The sequence below is a fragment of the Macrotis lagotis genome, chromosome 4, assembly GCF_037893015.1.
Source record: "Macrotis lagotis isolate mMagLag1 chromosome 4, bilby.v1.9.chrom.fasta, whole genome shotgun sequence".
NCBI classification, from domain to species: Eukaryota; Metazoa; Chordata; class Mammalia; order Peramelemorphia; family Peramelidae; genus Macrotis; species Macrotis lagotis.
The window spans coordinates 200,162,498-200,181,714 of record NC_133661.1 but is presented as its reverse complement, the minus strand read 5'-3'; the positions used below and the strand labels follow the sequence as shown (position 1 = coordinate 200,181,714).

The 19,217-nt window shown below is 35.9% G+C and overlaps 1 protein-coding gene across 2 annotated transcripts in view; it reads right to left on the bottom strand.

Annotated features, from left to right (window-relative positions):
* Positions 1 to 1,343: 1,343 nt before the first annotated feature.
* The window catches only part of BUB1B (BUB1 mitotic checkpoint serine/threonine kinase B), a 62,811-nt gene continuing 44,937 nt past the window's right edge, over positions 1,344 to 19,217 (bottom strand). For both annotated transcript variants that reach the window (XM_074235091.1, XM_074235092.1), the window contains exons 16-23: positions 15,765 to 15,916; positions 15,461 to 15,601; positions 13,087 to 13,193; positions 11,369 to 11,530; positions 9,032 to 9,174; positions 7,168 to 7,339; positions 6,113 to 6,219; positions 1,344 to 1,888 (exon numbers count right to left, since the gene is read on the bottom strand). In XM_074235091.1, coding sequence (XP_074091192.1) covers positions 1,654 to 1,888; positions 6,113 to 6,219; positions 7,168 to 7,339; positions 9,032 to 9,174; positions 11,369 to 11,530; positions 13,087 to 13,193; positions 15,461 to 15,601; positions 15,765 to 15,916 — 1,219 coding nt within the window. In that variant the 3' untranslated portion in view covers positions 1,344 to 1,653. The remainder of the gene's footprint in view (positions 1,889 to 6,112; positions 6,220 to 7,167; positions 7,340 to 9,031; positions 9,175 to 11,368; positions 11,531 to 13,086; positions 13,194 to 15,460; positions 15,602 to 15,764; positions 15,917 to 19,217) is intronic.

Here is a 19,217-nt window from a genome sequence, read left to right as displayed (position 1 = left end):
GTATCAAGGTTGAGAAGTTCAGAGGGGCAGTGGTAGATAACAAGTCCCAGGAAATGTTAGTTGGCAGTGGAGGGGGAGGTTGGAGTCTGTGGGATACAGAGCTGAGCAGATGGTTGGCTCTGGTGGTCCTCCATTGGCTGGACTCTAGTTAGTGATTTCTATCTCATTCAAGTTGTGTGAGCTGTCAAGCAGCCTTGATAGGTTGGGGGCAGCATAGGCAGGGGAGGCAAAGGGGTGGTAGCTCTTCAATTCAACAAATTAAGTACTCATTTCGAGGAAGGTACTGGGAATAAAAAGGGGAAAAACCCATTGGGCCCTTCCTATACCTGTCCTAACTACAAACAAAATGGCCTATGAGCTAAAATTATCCTTATCCCTTTCTCAGTAAAAATTTCTATTCAAAGGCCACCCACCTTCTCACCTGCCCACAGAAAAATGAAACATTTCTGCATTTTTGCTTTAAATCAGCTATTTATAACATATCCTTAAACTATAGGCCCCAAGATGGATTTTATACCAATGAAAATTGAAATCAATATTGAGATAACCAGAGGGGGACATTTTGGGAATATTACCATACATTTTTGGTTAAATTTAAGTACCTGTGCTTTAAGCAAAATGTTATCTATACTTCACTATGGTAGGACAGGCATTTCCTAATATCTAAAGCAGTGACAGATTCTTATTAAGATATTGCCAGGGGGCAGCTGGGTGGCGTAGTGGATGTAGCACCAGCCTTGGAGTCAGGAGTACCTGGGTTCAAATCCGACCTCAGACACTTAGTAATTACCTAGCTGTGTGGCCTTGGGCAAGCCACTTAACCCCACTGCCTTGAAAAATCTAAAAAGATATTGCCAGAAAAGCTTTGAGCTTGGGATAGGATAATAGCAGTCCATTTTTATGACAATTTGAATTCTCCCTCTCTCTCTCTTTTTGGTGAGGCAATGGGGTTAAGTGTCTTGTCCATGATCACACAGCTTGGTAATTGTTAAGCCTCTGAGGTCACATTTGAACTCAGGTCCTCCTCACTCCAGGGCCGGTGCTCTATCCACTGTGCCATCTAGCTGCCCCTAGTCTTTTAACTTTTACAAAGCACTTCCTCACAATTCCGTGAAGTGGCAGCATTGGTGTTATTACTCCCATTTTATAGGTGAGAAGACAGATAGAATAAGTGCCTTGTATGTCACAGCCAGTATTCAATCAAGGACTGTTGATTTCAAGACCAATGTTTTCCATGTTTACTTTTAATTTATAGATGCATAAATTGTAATGTTCAAAGTACTAATTCACAGATGTGGCATAGATTTTCATACCTTATAAAGTAAATTAAAACTTCTGAGGCATAGAATTACCAAATAGAATTTTATTTTTCACAAAAAAAAATTATCATTAGTAAAAGGAATAGGAAAACCTTAGTTGAGTGTCAGGTAAAAAGCATTCCATTGTAGTTTTTGAAAAAGAAGCCTTTTTAAAAAAGTTCTAAACAAGGCCATTACTGGTGACATCATTGCATCCAAAAAATACTAGAGCAGAAGTACACTTCTACAACAAAAAAGGCTTGGACCTTTTTAACAATGCTAACATTGCAGCAGAACTTGCCCTAATGTAAACCATATTATAGTTTGTTTTATACAACAAAGTTAACCTTTATTTCTAAGGAGAAGAATGGGAGAGACTTTGTGAATGTCCACCAGGTTGGGGGAGTAAAGCCCCTGAGCTGATCAATTTTTCCACCTTCCATAAGGCTTTGTCCAGGTGATTTTGAAAAGAGTTATCAAATACCGCATTTGTTTCTTCTTTAAGTTCTCTCAGAACAGATATGGAGGACTCACCACTAGCATTTAGAATCCGCCCAAAGAAGCTGCTCCACAAATCTCCATCTCTTAGCCTAAAAACATACAAAGTCATTTTTAATAGGGTCAGATAAATAACAGAGTTCAATCAAGATTCTTTTTGTGCTTAGCCAACCCATTTTTTTTTTGCACTAAGATGTAAAATGATGTGTGTGTGTGTGTGTGTGTGTGTGTGTGTGTATCAAGGGTTGGATGCCAAAAAAAGAAAAAAAGGAAATAATACATAAGCTTGTCAAATTGCTAGAATTATCTTTTGCTACAAAGAAAGGCCTAAGCACTGACAATAAGTAAAATGGATCCTTGAAAGTCCAAATCTCCATAGGCATACATAAACTTGAAGAGATTACGAAGAAAAAAAATATACATAATATACATAAAAGGAAAAATTCCTTCTAAATGAAATCTATAACCCTATTTTTTGATCGAGATGGGATATATGTTAAAACTTGGATACATTATGACAAGACAAATGTAAGAAAATGAACTTTGTTTCCTCTCTTTTTTTTCAAGTCCAGTGGCAAGAGCACTAAAAACTGCTTTACTGTCTAGTTCTCCACCATTCTACCATCTCGATCCATAAACTTTGGCAGAAATAGAAAAAACCACAAATTCAGCTTAGTGTTATAAAATTGGGCTGTCGGGAGACATGTTTGTCCTTAGTGGTGTTAACAGTGTCAACAATCAACTTGAGAATCACAGTAATTTCAAAGATAGAAAAGGTCTTTAGAGATCACCTAATCATTTTACAGAAAAGGAAACTGAGGTCTTGAAATTTGTTCAAAATTATATAGCTAACCACCTAGCAAAGACAGGACTAGAATTCATAACTAAGAGATCAACCCCATATGTTTTATTTTATTTTATTTTTTTTTAGTTTTTGCTAGGCAATGAGGTTAAGTGGCTTGCCCAAGGCCACATAGCTAGGTAATTATTAAGTGTCTGAGACCAGATTTGAACTCAGGTACTCCTGACTCCAGGGCCGGTGCTCTATCCACTGCACCACCTAGCCGCCCCATACCCCATATGTTTTAAATATTCTTGCCTATATCCTAAAAGAAAAGGAATCATGATTGTCAAATCTTAAAGCAATAGGGCTCTAAAAGTTTGGAGAATGCAATACCAGCCAATTATAATATAGTAGTTATTATCACTGGTAAATTACAAATAATTATTTTCATTAAATGCTTTCATTTAAATCTTTAGACAATTAAATTCAACAAAGCATTTATTATCTAAGTACAAGACACTTTGCTAGGTGTTGGGAATACAAAGACAAAAACAGTTCCAACCCTCAAAGAGTTTACATTTTACTGGATCATGCAACAAGCAAACAGATAAAGATACAACTAGAGAGATAAGGGGAAAAACTTCCCTACAAAGTGGAAACCATCTTGAAAAAAAGACAGAAGCTCCCAGCAGGTGATAAGAGAGTGCAGTATAGGAGACAGCTTTTGCCAAGGTGTTGAAGGCAGGAGACAGAATGCAGAGGAGAAATAACAGTTAGGCATGTTAGACACGAAAGAGTACATGAAGGAGAAAAATTATGTATGTCTAGAAATAGAAGCTAGAGTCAGACAGTCAATAGGAGATCACAGGAGAATCTTGGGCACAGGAGTGGTGTGGTCAGTTGTATGCTTAAGGAAGACAAGTTTTGAAGGATGAATTGGGGAGGAGAGAAAAATGGAAGTTAAGAGACCAGACAGAAGGCCAGCGGAATAGTTCAGGTGAGAGATGAGATGATGAGGGACTATATAAGTAGAGAAAAGGAAATGGATATATGAGGTACTGTAAAGGGAGAACAAGAATCAGAAATTGACTATATATGTGTAGAGAGGAAAGAGTCAAAGAAGAGGATGCAAGTCCAGATGACTGGGAGGCTAGTAATAGGCCTCAACAAAAAAGAGGGAAAGGTTAGGTTAAAGAAGGAGGAAGACATCAGTTTTAATTTGGACATGTTGAGGTTGAGATGACTATGGGAAACCCACATGGAAATGTTCAGGAGGCAATCAATAATGCAAGATTGGAACTTCAGAAGAGTCATTTGAATAGAAATGATAGTTAGGGAGTTGGATAAGAACACCAAGAGAGTCTAGAGATAAAAAACAAGAGTTTGGGAGGGGTGGGGTAAAGGGAAAGGGGAATTTAGGGGAAAGGCAGCTATTCTTATGAAGCAGATGATGGATGACAATCCAGCAAAGATTTTTCTTCTTTAAAAGGGAGTCAGATATAGGAATGAGGAGAAGCCAGGATCAAAGAAGATGAGAGAAAACTATGTGCAGGTGGTTCAGTGTCAAAAGATAGATAGACAGATAGACAGATAGACAGATAGATAGATAGATAGATAGATAGAGAGAGAGAGAGAGAGAGAGAGAGAGAGAGAGAGAGAGAGAGAGAGAGTGAGCACAAAAGGCATGAGAACTAAGAAAGGACCAGAGAAATTTTAGTTGAGTGACAGGGTACAAAACTAGACTGGCAAAGACTTGAAAAGCAAGCCAGAAATTACTTTTTTTCTTTTTAAAAGGAATTGAGCTTTCCAAGTCCTTTCATGCCTCATGACAATAAAAACGTGACTGTGGGACCGTGAAGCTTTGCCAGTAGAGCAATCAAGTACAATACTGGCAACAAGCAACGTTGGCTTTCCCAGATCCAATTTAACTAAGTGTATGAAAGTTCATCACTCATAAAACTAAGGAAAGTACAAAGTGGTCCTCAATCTTGTGTGATCCACCCCCTTCCACTTCTGCAATGATGGTTGAAGAATGGTGGGAAAAGAGGGCAGATAATGTTATACCAATGCTCATAAATGGTTTTGCTCTGAGTCAACAACAAAAAAATCCTTTATCTCTTCTATCCTTTATAGGCTCTTTAAAAAAGCCATCTACAATCAGAACCTCACCCTCTCTCTTCTTAACTCCTTATAATCTGGTTTTTGACTTTATATTCCACCAAATCTACTCTCTCCAAAGTTACCAGTGATCTCTTACTTGCCAAATTCAAATGTCTTTTATCAGTTTGTCCTTCTTGACCTTTCAGAATCTGATCACTTTCTCTTCTCCTTGATAATTTTTTCTCTTTTTAGGAACACTCTCTACTAACTCTTCTCTTACCTGACTACTCCTTCTCTGTCTCCTTTACTGGATTCTCATTCAGCTCATACAACAGGGTTTGTGTCCTGGGTCCTCTTCTTCTTCCTTTATACTACTTTACTTGATGATTTCATCAGCTTCTATGGATTTAACTACCATTTCTATGTTGACCATTCTCAAATCTACCTATCTTGCTGCTTCTTCTGCTTCTTACTTCTCTGCTGTCCTCCAATCTCACATCTCCAGCTGCCTTTGGGACCTTTCAAACTGGATGTCTAGTAAATGGTTTAATGTGCAAAATTAAACTTACTCTCTTTCTCCTTAAATCCCTCCTGGCTCCTAACTTCTCTTTTATTATTGAGGACAACAGTACCCTAACCAAATCCCTCAAGCTTCAACCTAGGTATCATCTTTGATTCCACTCTATCTCTTACCCCATATAGCCAGTCAGTTTCCAACACCTGTCAACTTCACCTTCCCAATATTTCTCTCAAAGAAATATGCCCCCCCCCCCCCCATTCTGTTATCACTCTGGTACCTGTTCTTATCAGCATATGCCCAGATTACTACAATAGCCTCTGGGTGGGTCTGCCTGTCTCAGTTCTCTCTCTACTCCAATCCATCATCCAATCAGTCACTAAAGTAATTATCCTAAAATATAGGTCTGACCATGTCACTATTCAATATTAACTCTAGTAGCTTTCTATTACTTTCAGAATCAAAGATAAAATGCTCTGTTTGGCATTCAAAGTCCTTCATGACCTGCCCTCTCCTACCTTTCCAATCTTCTTACCCTTACTCCCCCAACCCCATACACTTTGATCCAGGAACAATAGCACCTTTGCTGTCCTATGAACAAAACACTCCATGTCTCAAGTCTGAGCATTTTCTCAGGCCTCTGTGACTAGCCCATAGAAGGCACTTAATAAATTCTTACTGACTGACTTCTCTATGTACTTTATAATAAACATGAATATTTCAATATAGAAATTTTTTTCACATTTCATATAATCCTTATAACAACCCTATGAGATAGGTAGTAAAGTATTATATTTGTTTTAAAAGAGAAGACTAGACTCAAAGAGATTAGGTAACTTGCCTGAGATCATATATCCAAGGGAGTGAAAGAGCTGGTTCAGAAAGAGAGAGACAAGTTTATTTGGTAATACTTACTTGGAAAGGTTCTGGAGGAGTTTCCACTGGGAACCATCCCAGACAACTTGTAAGTGCTCCTTAAACAACAGTAAATGTGCTAAATCAGCAATACCAATCAGGTCAACCTGAAATTACCAAAAAGATCTATCAGCTAAAGTGATTCCCCATTAATTTATTTAACTTATAAATTAAAGGAAAGGTTTGGATTAATATTAGAGTGCTTAAGTCAATTTCATAATTACTACTAGTCTAAAGTTAGTGTCCACCCCCTCCCCTCCAATGACATTATACTGAATTATTTTAACTTAATATTTAAGACATTTTTAAAAACAGATCCTTTTCTCTCTCATTAGAACATAAGTTGTTTGTTGTTTGCAAGTCTCATTCTTTGTCTTTGTATTGCCAGTGCTTTGCAAAGTGGCCTGGTACACGGTAGGTACTTAAATACTTGCTAGGCCTCTCCACAGAACTAATTAGCAGAAACAACTCCAGGAAGTGGTCTTAAAAATAAGGACAAATACTTAAACTGCTAAACACAGTTTCATATTCCAGATAACTTGATATGTATACCAATTGTCATCTAGAAGCAGTACACACAACTCCTAAAGTACAAATTAGTCCAATAATTATGAACATCAGGGCAAAGTAACAGATATTTTAGTATAATAGGAATAAGGCCTCAATTTCTATATTAATAATTCTTATTATCCTATGTGCAATATACTTTCACATATTCATTAGGGCTTCACAATAGTTCTTTGAAGTAAGAACAAACATTACTTTCATCTTATAGGAAAGAAAATGATGGTTCAGAAGCTGTGACTTGACCATGGTCACATGACTATTAACTGGCATCTGAGAGAGGAATTGAATTTTGTTTGTGTATGTTGGTGGGAAGGTGGTAGGTTGTAGGATTATATTCCTTGGTGAAATAATGTCAAAATCATGGAATATTTTAGTTTATAAGATTTTACAGATCCAAGGACAGAGATAAATACATCAAAGCACACTCAGAAGAGGAAGGACCTAAGATGATGTCTCTCTCTTTGCCCATGGCTGTTTTATACACTTACTTGGTAAGGAGAAACACAATCAGCAATGATTTTTTGTCCTTCAAGGATCTGTATAGTCCGAAAGCCTTGTAGGGTAGGAACATCTGGCTGGGCCTTCAGGTCTACACTGTAGGAGAAGTCTACTATCTTTAAAGCCTGGTCATTTTCATTACAGACATAGGCATCACTAATTCTGAGGACAGATTTCAAAAGGAAGAAAAACTGATTAAGTTTTGTAACTTTGTAAGTTCTAAGTTGTCTTAGGGAAAAACAAAGACTATAAAAACCAAATCAAACCTATACTGCAGTTACTTAGCCATGACCATGGCCCCCTCCAATGGTTAGTTTAGAAAACACAATGAAGAGCAAAATGTTCCTGGGATGAAGTGGACACTAGAGAAAACCATTTCAAAAGGTACATTTAGGTCATTTCATAGTTTTTTGGAAATATTTTTACTGAGCTGTTAGAGTACACCAGGCAATGGGGATAATGTGTGGACTTTAGTTTTCCACTGGACTTCAACAAGCATGACAACAAATATCAAATATCACATACTGGTTAAAAGTTGTAATAGATGAAATGAAAATTCATATATAGGGTAAGCCATAGTTGTGTTCACAGTAATCAGATTGCTTTTTCTAAGAATTGTTCATTCTTCCTTCTCAAAATTATCCAGAATAGAAAGATATTTTTCTTATCATTGAGTAGATATAAGAAGTGTCAGATGCTCATTTTGAAACTTCTTGGATTTTCTATTAATTTGGCATTAAATATCCTACTTTGTCCTCAAGTGAAGCACCCTAACACATTTTCCTAGAAATAAAGATCTATTATAGTGACTCCTCAGAATTCAACTAATTAATAATAATTATATCTTAGAATTTATCTATCTTAAGATATAAAGCTGCTCTCCTAATAGAAAAGCTTTCATGAAAACTCAAAAGTAGTTATTAATCAGATAGAAAACAATGAACCTATATTTCATCTCCAATTTGCTCTCTTCTCTTTACATGGTTAAGAAATATCATGCTCTCAAATAATCTGCATTGTAACTGATCAAATTGCATATTTCATTTCACTTAAACTAGGACAGTCTCATATTTTAAAGTTAATACTTAAAGATTTTTTCTTTGACACAGTATTTATGGAATTCCCAAACACTTTTGGAAATGAAATATGGATAGGGAAAGAGTTTATGATGTTAAGTTTCCTTATGGATCCACATATCTGTATATTTTACTGTTGCCCCCTGGTGGTTTGGAGAAGAATTTGCTTTACTAAGTTCCAATGCTACATACACAGAAGAGTTGTAGAAAGCTACAACTGTCATTGGCATGGAGAGCCTCAGTTTAGTTCCATAGTCCTGGCTGACTTGAAGGGTCAGATAGGATGAGCAGATACTGCCTACTTCATTCTAGGGTTTTACCATCTAGATCAAGATGCTGAAGTTTCTTTAGCTATGATTCAACTTGTAAACCCAAGGTACAGAACTGAAGGTTTTTCTAGCCTTGATCCTCTCTATGGTTATAATCATCTGGTCCAATCTTCATCAAAAAGTTCAAGACCATCAAAATCAACGTCCTTCTCAGGGTTCTACTTATTGAATATTTATTTGGGGATATGGCCATATTTTTTAATATTTTCTCTTCTTGAAGAGAGACTCAAAATATTAATCTCAGACAAAAATAAAACAGAAAAACTTATAGGTGGTCCCTACTATAGAGATTCCTTTATAACTTTCTTTTCTTAGCCATCACTGATTCTTAGGAAACAGAAGTTTTATTTTTAAATACATTCATGTAATCAAAAGACATGGGAAAGTAGCAAGCATTTCAAGTTTGAAGGCACAGCAGAAGTGAAACACAATGAAGAACAATGCCCAACCTGTTTCCAAGTATCAGACTCCTAGGACCCAAATCTCCATGGACAATTTCTGCTCTGTGCAGTTTCTCCACTAATGCCAATAGATTGTGAATAAACAAAATTATTATTCCAGGGTCAATGGATTCACTGTGCTGGAAGAGATCCTGGAAACAGAAGACAAACAGAAAACTAATGGAAACCACACCATAAAGCACCCCTGTTTCAGACAGCTTATATCATGAAAACTTAAAGAATATATCAATGGGTCTACTAAGTTCAGAATTTGCACAGAACTTTAGTTCCCAAGACATCCTTCCAGCATCCCTTTCCTTTCATCTTTCCTCATCTTCACTCAAATTCTTCCACTCAAAAAAAATGCCTCTAAGTCCTTTTCCTCACTCAGCATCAAGTTCCTCTTTTAATCCCTTGCAATCTGACTTTTAAGACTAACAATTCTATAAAACTAATTTTTTGAGGGGTCAGGATTTCCTAATGTCCAAATTCAATGGTGTTTTCATGATATTTCTTTCCCTTCATTCTCCACATAAAACTAGTTGCTAAGTCCTACTAAGTTTACCTTGGTTAGCAGTTCTATCTTGATCCACTTTTCCATTCCTACTTCCATAATTCTAGGTCAGAAATTCATTTTCTGCCTTAACTATTACAATAGCCTAAGCAGTTTCTCTAATCTAATCTCTACTCTTTCTGATCCATGCTAAACAACACCACCAGATTGAGATTTCTAAAGTACAACTTTAATCTTTTTCTCTTCTCAAAAATTCACCATTGTACAAAGAATAAAGTTCATACACCCAAAGGGCAACAAAAATGAGCATACCCTTTGATCCAGCTAGCACTACTGGGACTATACTTTGAAGAGATGATGAAAAAGGGTAAAAACATCACTTGTACAAAAATATCCATAGCAGTCCTGTTTGTGGTGGCAAAGAATTGGAAATCAAGTAAATGTCCTTCAATTAAGGAATGGCTTAACAAACTCTGGTATATGTATGTCATGGAATACTACTGTTTTATTAGAAACCAGAAGGGACAGGAATTCAGGGAAGCCTGGAGGATTTGCATGAACTGATGCTGAGTGAGATGAGCAGAACCAGAAAAACATTGTATACCCTAACAGCAACATGGGGGTGATGATCAACCTTGATGGACTTGCTCATTCCATCAGTGCAACAATCAGGGACAATTTGGGGCTGTCTGCAATGGAGAATACCATCTGTATCCAGAGAAAGAAATGTGGAGTTTGAACAAAGACCAAGGACTATTACCTTTAATTTAGGAAAAAAAAAAAAAACAAAACTGGTATCTTATTGTCTGATCTTGCTATCTCTTATACTTTATGTTTCTTCCTTAAGGATATGATTTCTCTCTCATCATATTCAATTTGGATCAATGTATATGATGAAAACAATGTAAAGACTGGCAAACTGCCTTCTGTGGGAGGAGCGAAGTATGATTAGGGGAAAAATTGTAAAACTCAAAATAAATAAAATCTTTATAATTCAAAAAAAAAAAAATTCAAACTCCCCATTCTGGTATTCAGAGCCCTCTAAAACATGACCCTAACCTGTCTTTCTAGTTTTATCTTACATTACTGTCCATAAATATTCTATAATTCGAGTAAACTGTGGAAGACAAAAATAACGTGGTATTAATGGGGGAAAAAAATGGAGTCCATAGACATGGATACAAATCCCACGTGGCACTGCTCACTACTTGCATAGTCTTGTACAAGTTATTTAACTTACCTAGCTATAAAATGAGGAAGTTGGAATGGATAATCTCTAACATCCTTTCCAATTGTGAATCTTATGGTTTTATGGCTCACCAAATCTTATAGTTTTATAGATTGTCAAATATACCCCATTGACTTGTGGTATTTTCTCAATTCTGAATATTGTTCCACAATCCCTTATGATTACTAAAATCCTGTTCTATTCTCCAGGCCTAGCATTAATGTCACATCATATCAATTCTCTTTGATCCACCATCCTCCGTAAGTCATTCTCTAACTCCATTTTTCTTAGAGTTCCCATTTATTCCTCTGCCCTAGATTGTAAACTCCAGAGAAACATTCATCTCTGAATCCTCTATAGGACCTAGTCCAATCATTATATACCACAATAGGTGCTAAACAAGTATTAGCTGAATTGAATGAAACCTTCATTCCAGTTAAACTCATATGCTTTTCTGTTGAATGTCTGTCTCTGCCAATTAGAGATGAAGTTGACCCAAAGCTAGACACATCCAGGAACCATTAAGGAAACCTCTGTTGGTCATATTTCACTACATAAGAAATATAGTCATATTACAGTTTGAAAAAAAAGTATTTCAACAAACCCAAAGTGTGAAACAATTTATGCTCTGGTGCAAAATAATACAGCCATCTTGGTATAGATAACAGCTGCAGTCATCACTGAAATTATGATCAAACTCTTCATTCAGCCGCTCTCTTAATTTGAGGATGATATAATAATCCCATGGTACAGGCTGAGAATATACCTGAAAACAATTATTTAAAAATAAAAATACTAACTGTATTAATCAAGTTAAATTCATTGTCCCCACCCAGCCCTTCCCTTCTTCCTTTTGCTCTACAGAGATGGTGATTAGGGTCCTGCAGACAAAGTCAAATTTTTCTCAGCATTGGTTAGATTTGATGAATTACTTTTCTCTCTTTTATTCTAAGAGATTGCACTTTGGAAGCACCTACTTGGGAAGGGTTAAGGGTATAAAAACAAAAGATACCAACCCAAATTCATCTGAAATATAAACAAATCAGTCTATCTTAATGGATTCAATTACAACAGGGCTGTGACCCAGAAATCTTAGCCTTTACAAATAATAACTGCAACAAATAAGTGGCCTTGGCTAAGTCACCACTATGATTTTTCCACTTCTAAAATGGACTACATTTTGCTAAAACATTTGGAAAAGCAGGCAAAAAGCTAGTCAAGTAAAATCTCTTAAAATTTTAATGCTAATTATAAAAGGTTGGCATTTTAATCATATTAAGTACTGTTAGTGTAACAAAAATGTTTTATTTCAACCCCTCTATGTTTATAAAGCTACATGGGGGCAACTTGGTGTTGAAGTGTAGACAGCATGCCAAGTCTGAAGTCAGGAAAACCTGAATTCAAATCTGACCTCAGATATTCACTAGCTGGGTGACCCTGAGCAAGTCACTTCACACTGTTTGCTTCAGTTTCCTCATCTGTAAAATGAAATGGAGGAGGAAATGGTGAACCATTCCTTTATCTTTGCCAATTAAACCCCAAAAGAAGAATTGGACAAGGCTAAAAACAATTGAACAACAACAGACACACATATTTGTATAGCTGAATCTTAATTATTTGCAAGGGTCATCAAAACTCAGTGACCAAAAGGTAGTGGGAAGAATATTAGCACCCTACAGCTATCTTCATCTATTAGTCAATAAACCTAGTAATTCTGGGTATGCTGAGGGTAGACAGAAAAGCAGAAGAAATACTCCTAAAGCTTTCTTTTTTTCTGTGGTATGAAAAGAAAAATTCTGTTTCCTTATAAATTAGTCCTTTATCCAATTTAGCCAGTGGTTGGATTACTAAATAACATTTTCTCCTTCAGCATATCTATAATTTTAGTAAATCTTTTCTGAAATACTGATTTGAACTCAATTCTTCTAAGATTTTTCCTTTGGATGAGATAAAGATAGAATTTCTATCTTGTTCTCCACTTTCTAGGCTAATTTTGAGAATTTTTTTTTAGTTCACAAGGGTCTTTGCCATTGCCAGTTCCAAAATCCAGTCATCTTGAAACAGAGGCCTATATTAGTCTGGTGAATTCCTGTTAACACACCTATACTCAGTTCCTGATTTCAACCCATGAATCTTTTCCTGTTATTTGATCCTGGCCTAAACTAATGATTAGTCCTCCTATCCATGGACTTTTAGGAAAGGGAATTCTGTAGATTTCTGGGGGAATCTGAAAGTATTAAGTACCCATATGATTACAAGTGCTAAACAAATCTACCCATATAAACTATTTAGGATGAAGTTGAAAATACATTTTGTTCCTACCTTAATTACACTCAATTTTGTAGAGCTGCACAAAATATCCTGTACCCAAAATATCTTGTAATCTTCACCAATTATATTTTCCTGTTTGATGTAGTAATCCTCATTACCTGTTAAGAATTTTTTTACTTTTATAAATTGTATTGTGTTATACTTGGCCTTAATTCTGACTTAAGAGCAAAAGAAATTCCTACATTTATATCAAGATGCATTTAGAATAACTTACAAAATCAATTTTTATAGTAATTTTCCTCTCGAACTACATGTCAAGACAATTTTTAGCATTCATTTTTACAAGATGCTGAGACACAAATTTTTCTCCCTTCTTCCACTCTAAAAAAAGTGGAAGGCACTTTGAAATAGGTTCTGCACATTTGACCATGTAAAACCTTTCCCTATTTGCTCCAGTTGTGAAAGAAACAGATCAAAAGGAAAAAAAAAATGAAAAAGAATAAATGAAAAAATTTTGCTTCAATGATATTTAGAGTCCATCAATTCTTTATCTGGATGTGGATAGCATTTTTCCTTTGTGTGTCCTTTGAACTTGTCTTGAATCACATTATTGCTGAGAAAAGTCATTCATAGTCGATTAACACTTTACTGTGTACAAGTTTCTCTGGCTCTGGTTATTTTACTTGCATCAGTTCATACAAGTCTTTGTAGGTTTTTCTGAAATCTGTCTGTTCATTTCTTATTGCACAATAGTATTCTATTACCTTCATTTAACACAGCTTATTCAGCCATTCCTCAATTGTTGAGCATCTTCTCAGTTTCCAATATTTTGCCACCATGAAAAGGGTCCCTGTAAATATTTTTTGCACATTTTTTCCTTTCCCCCCCATTCTTTTGGTTTTGTTTTATTGTTTTTTGAAGTAATTAGTTTCCATTTGCTCAATTTTATTTTTTAAGGATTTTTTTTTTTCTTCAGTGAGATTTTTGTGCCTCTTTTTTTCATTTGGTCAATTATGCTTTTCAAGGCATTCTTCTCTTCAATGGCTTGTTTTTTTATTTTATTTTCCAATTACATGCTAAAGTAGTTTTCAGTATTCAACCTTTTGAGTTCTATATTTTTCTACTATATTCCCTTTCCTCCCCATGGCAGCCAACTATCTGGTATAAGTTATACATGTTCAATCGTGTTTAGCATATTTTTTAGCATATCAATCATGTTGTTAAAAAAAAGAGAAATTAGAATTAAGGGGAAAAAAACTCAAAAATGAAAGAAAAAAATTTTTAAAAAGTGAACATAGTATGCTTTGTTCTGTTTTCGGATTCCATACTTTTTGTCATTTTCCTTTTTCGTAATATTACCCAATCTGGTAGGTAAGACATGGCACCTCAGAGCTGTTTTGATTAACATTTTTCTAAGTGGTAGTGATTTAGAACATTTTTTTATATGGCTATAGATGTCTACAGATAATGATCACTTATCAATTGGGGAATTGCTTGGATTCTTATAAAATTTGAATCAGTTATTCATACATTTTATAGAAATGAATCCTTTATCAGAAGCTGTAAACATTGTCTCCAGCTTTCTGCTTTCCTTCTTTTTTTTTTAAAAAAAAAAATTATTTTCCCCAGAAACACGTACACTGGCTACATATCCTGGCTATATACCTGTTGCTGCACTGTTGCCTTAAGGTCCACAGGGGATCCTTGTGTCTTGGTGCTTTGCTGAGGAGGAAAGTTTTGGGGCAAGAGGTGTGGCAGCTTCCTTGGGACTAAGCTGGGGTCCTAGGGCTGGTGTTTGGCATGTTCTGAGACAGATGGGATGTTTCTGCATTTTCCCAGGATGATACTGAAACACAAGGTAGTTCTAGGAGCTGGAGTCTGTCTGTTCCCCTGGCTATGCTGAGGCACATGATAAGGTTCCTGGTGTTGGTATTTGCCTGCTCCATCTCACTGGGGCTCAGGATCTCCCACTGGTTTGCTGAGGCTGAGATTGCTGCTGGCCTGCTGGGATGCTTCCTGTCCTGGATTTTGTTTCCTTTTACCCAAATGAGACACCTTGCTTATTGATCTTTCAAGTTTCTTAGGTTAAAAGATTATTTTACTCTTTTTCCTTATTCTGCTGTTCCAGAATTTGTTTTGGGGTGCTATTTTATGATTGTTTGGAGGTGAAAATAGGAAAGTTCTCAGACTCCTGGGAGTCTGAAAAACTTAAGTTTCTGATTAATTCATCAAAATAGTTTGTCTTAATTATGGAAGATTCATTGGATAAATGGGGTACTGTTTTTGAATAAGCCCTGGTTCACTAATACTTTTTATTTCTCTAACAGATTCCTTCCCAGAAACTTCTGAAATATTTGCAATGCATCCACCTCCAAGAGTTAAAAAAAGGATATATATATATATATATGTTTTAAATGACACTTACCTAATTCAATGTCTTTTTCCACTTCTAACTTAGGCATGGATTTCCCTTCTAAAAAGAATTCTGGAGAGGCCTTTAACTCTGGCAGTGAATCTAGCAGTTGTCTACGTTGCTGTATGCACCAGGGCGAGAGAGAAGAATTATCTGCAGGGGCAGAGAAATTTTGAATGAAGAAAGAACACAGAGGATGTGACCAATATTTACTTACTAAAGTCGTTTCCATAATTAAATCAGGGTCATTTCTGCAAAACATCTGCCAGAACTCACTGAGATAGCTATGTTTTTACTAGGCACAGGAATCACTTACCCAAAGGATGAATGATACTCTCATCATTAGTAAGTTCCAATTTTTCAGGGATCTGAAGGTATTTAGTTGAGGAAATACTTGTAATTGAGGAGGCAGAAGAGCCTGAGAACCCAGAGGAACAGGTGTTTTCTTGACTGTTTTCCACAATTGGGCTGAAAGAACCACAGGCGAGTCAACCTCTAGCAAAACCAATGAAAATTAATTCTTTTTCATCAATTGAAATTCCCTTAGCTAAAAGTAGAGGGAAAGATTAAACTCTAAATTCAATGGCCTTTAAAAATTTTTTTTTTCAATGCTATCTCAAAAATTACTGTTTTTTTAGACAACATAGTTTCCAGGTATATATCCTTTATACTCTTCCTCAGTGAAACTTCCCTAATAACAAAGAAAAAACAGCTAAGCAAACTTAGCCCTTCATCTCTACAGGGAAAGTGAAAGGATTTTCTTATGCTTTATCTCAATCTGACACATCATTTTTAAATTACACATCTCCCAGCTTTACTTTAGGAGGAATTTCTTTTTACATTATTTTAGTTGTATAAGCTGTTTTTCCACTGTTTACTTTGTTATCCATTTACATAGATCTTCCTACTTTTCTCTCAATGTCCCATTAAGAAATTTTAAATCTTAATTTTCTTTCTTTCTTTTTTTTTTATTTAGGTTTTTGCAAGGCAATGGGGTTTGGCATGCTCAAGGTCACAATAGCTAGGTAATTATTAAGTATCTGAGGCTGCATTTGAACTCAGGTACTTCTGATTCCAGGGCTGGTGCTTTATCCACTGTGCCACCTAGCTGCCCCTAAATCTTAATTTCTTAAGGCCCAATCCAATTGACTTGCAACTGGGTTCTGATTGAACAGTGATATCTAGCCATTTTAACAGACATGCAAACTTTGGTTTCTGAAGCACTCAATTATATTAAATTAAACTATTTAGCTTTACTTATATTATTTGTAATTGTCTGCATCTTTTTTCTTTTGCCCTTTCTTCTCATTTGATTTTTCATGCTCCCAGTAAACTAGGACAAGGTATGGAAAATGAAAACTCAAATATTTAATTTTATTAATACAATGATCCAAGACAATTCCAAAGGACTCAAGATGAAAAATGCTAACTACCTCTAGAGGAGAAAACTGATGAACTCAGATTGAAGCATATTTTTTTTGTTTTTGTTTTTTTTGCAAGGCAATGTGAGGCTTAAATGACTTGCCCAAAGTCACATAGATAATTATTAAGAGTTTGAGTCCATCGCTCTTTCCATCAGTGCAACAATCGGGAGCAATTTTGGGCTGTCTGCAAAGGAGAGTGCCATCTGTATCCAGATAAGGTGCTGTGGAGTTTGAACAAAGTTCAAGGACTATTCCTTTTAATTTATTGTATTTTATGGGTTTTTTTTTTGCAAGGCAAATAGGATTAAGTGGCTTGCCCAAGGCCACACAGCTAGGTAATTATTAAATGTCTGAGACCGGATTTGAACCTAGGTACTCCTGACTCCAAGACCGGTGCTTTATCCACTATGCCACCTAGCTGCCCCTATATTCCCTTTAATTTAGGAAAAAAAACAGATATCTTATTGTTTAATCTTGTTACCTCTTAAGACTTCTTGTCTCTTCTCTAAGGTTATGATTTCTCTCTCTCTCTCATCACACCCAATTTGGATCAAGGTACAACATGGAAACAAAGTAAAGACTGACAGATTGCTTTTCGTGGGGGATGGTGGGAGGGAAGTAAGATTGGGGGGAAAACTGTAAAACTCAAATAATATCTTTAATAAAAATTAATTAAAAAAAAGTTTGAGCCCAAATTTGAACTCAGGTCCTCCTGACTCTAATTAAACTTTTTGGATAATCCTCACAATGTTATTTCTGGAACTGAGAAATTAGCCAACAGCTTTGGGGTTCTCACAGAATATGGTGAATCCCTAGAAAAAGATGCACTTTTCCTCATCCCTCAAGAAACAAATACCTGGGGGTGGCTAGGTGGCATAGTGGATAAAGCACCGGCCTTGGAGCCAGGAGTACCTGGGTTCAAATCCAGTCTCAGACACTTAATAATTACCTAGCTGTGTGGCCTTGGGCAAGCCACTTAACCCCATTTGCCTTGCAAAAACCTAAAAAAAAACCCCAAAATACAACAACAACAAAAAACAAGAAACAAATTCCTTCCTTCCAATATTCTTCTCCCCCCATCTTGGCTTAGAAGACTCTTTAAGACTGATTGTCATGAATTTCCACTTTGTTGTATCATTTCTATTTCTCCACAGATTCCCCATCTACCACAGTCTGAACCCAAGCTTAACTATCTCTTCCTAAACTTTTATCTGTATTCTACTCAGACCTGTTCTTTACCAGGCCTACTCAAACTAAATCTCTGAGTTCCCTTTGGAATCCTACTCTATACTCAACAGCCTTGAATTTTCCAACTACCACTCATTCTACTCTTATTCTCTCAACAAATATCATTATCTCCTGCAAAACTCTTCACTGAAAAGTTAGAAAAGGAATAGTTTTCCTTAATTTATAAAACTAAGAGGGAGAGGGTGGGATTCATTGTTCCCTCTCTTTCATACTCCTCTTCTACTGGTTTCTCCTTGAGTCCACTCAATTCTTTTTTTATTATCTTCTCCCCACCCTTGTGGTTGACATCTATCAACTTTGAGGTTACTTTCCAAAACTGCTCTGACTTTTGCACCTTCACTTATCCCCTTATTCACATCCTGTCATCACATCCTCAGGGATCTCAATTTGAGAGGGTCCATTTGAATTTTGCTCCTTTCCTCATATGAGGGGGAGGGATACATAGTCAGAAATAACTAGTTAAAATTACAGATGAATCCACAGATATACCACTAAGCAGCAAAGGATTCCTAACACTCATGGCTTATTCTTGATGAGAATATTTAAAGCCTCCAGGGTTTTCTTACTCTTTCAATGCTTCTCAAGTTATGGTCTATAGACTTCTGGGGAACTCTAAGCCTCTGGGGGGGGGGGCAGTGGGCACAAGGACAAAACTATTTTCAGAATAATACTAAGATTTTGTTTATCTATTTAAATACTTCTTCCTATTCCAACTACATATCTATGAGGTCAGATTTTTTTTTCCTTCATTTCCAATTAAAACGACATATCATATTAAAAGCAGAAACAGATTTGAGAATTCAGCTGTTTTCTATTAAGTTAGACATTAAGAGACTTGTAAAAATATGTAGAACAATGCTACTCTTCTCATTTTTTTTAAGAAAAGTTACTTTTTTATGTAAATATGATATTCATCTTAACTTGTAGTGGGGTTTATTATTTTAAATGAATTAATGTTTTCCAAAAATTATCTCTTAATTCTAAAAGTAAACATTGTTATAGCCATAAAACTAAAACATTTTAGGGTCCTCTATAATTTTTAAGAGAGTAAAGGGCTGCTGAGACCAAAAAGTTTGAGAACCACTACCCAAAATGTA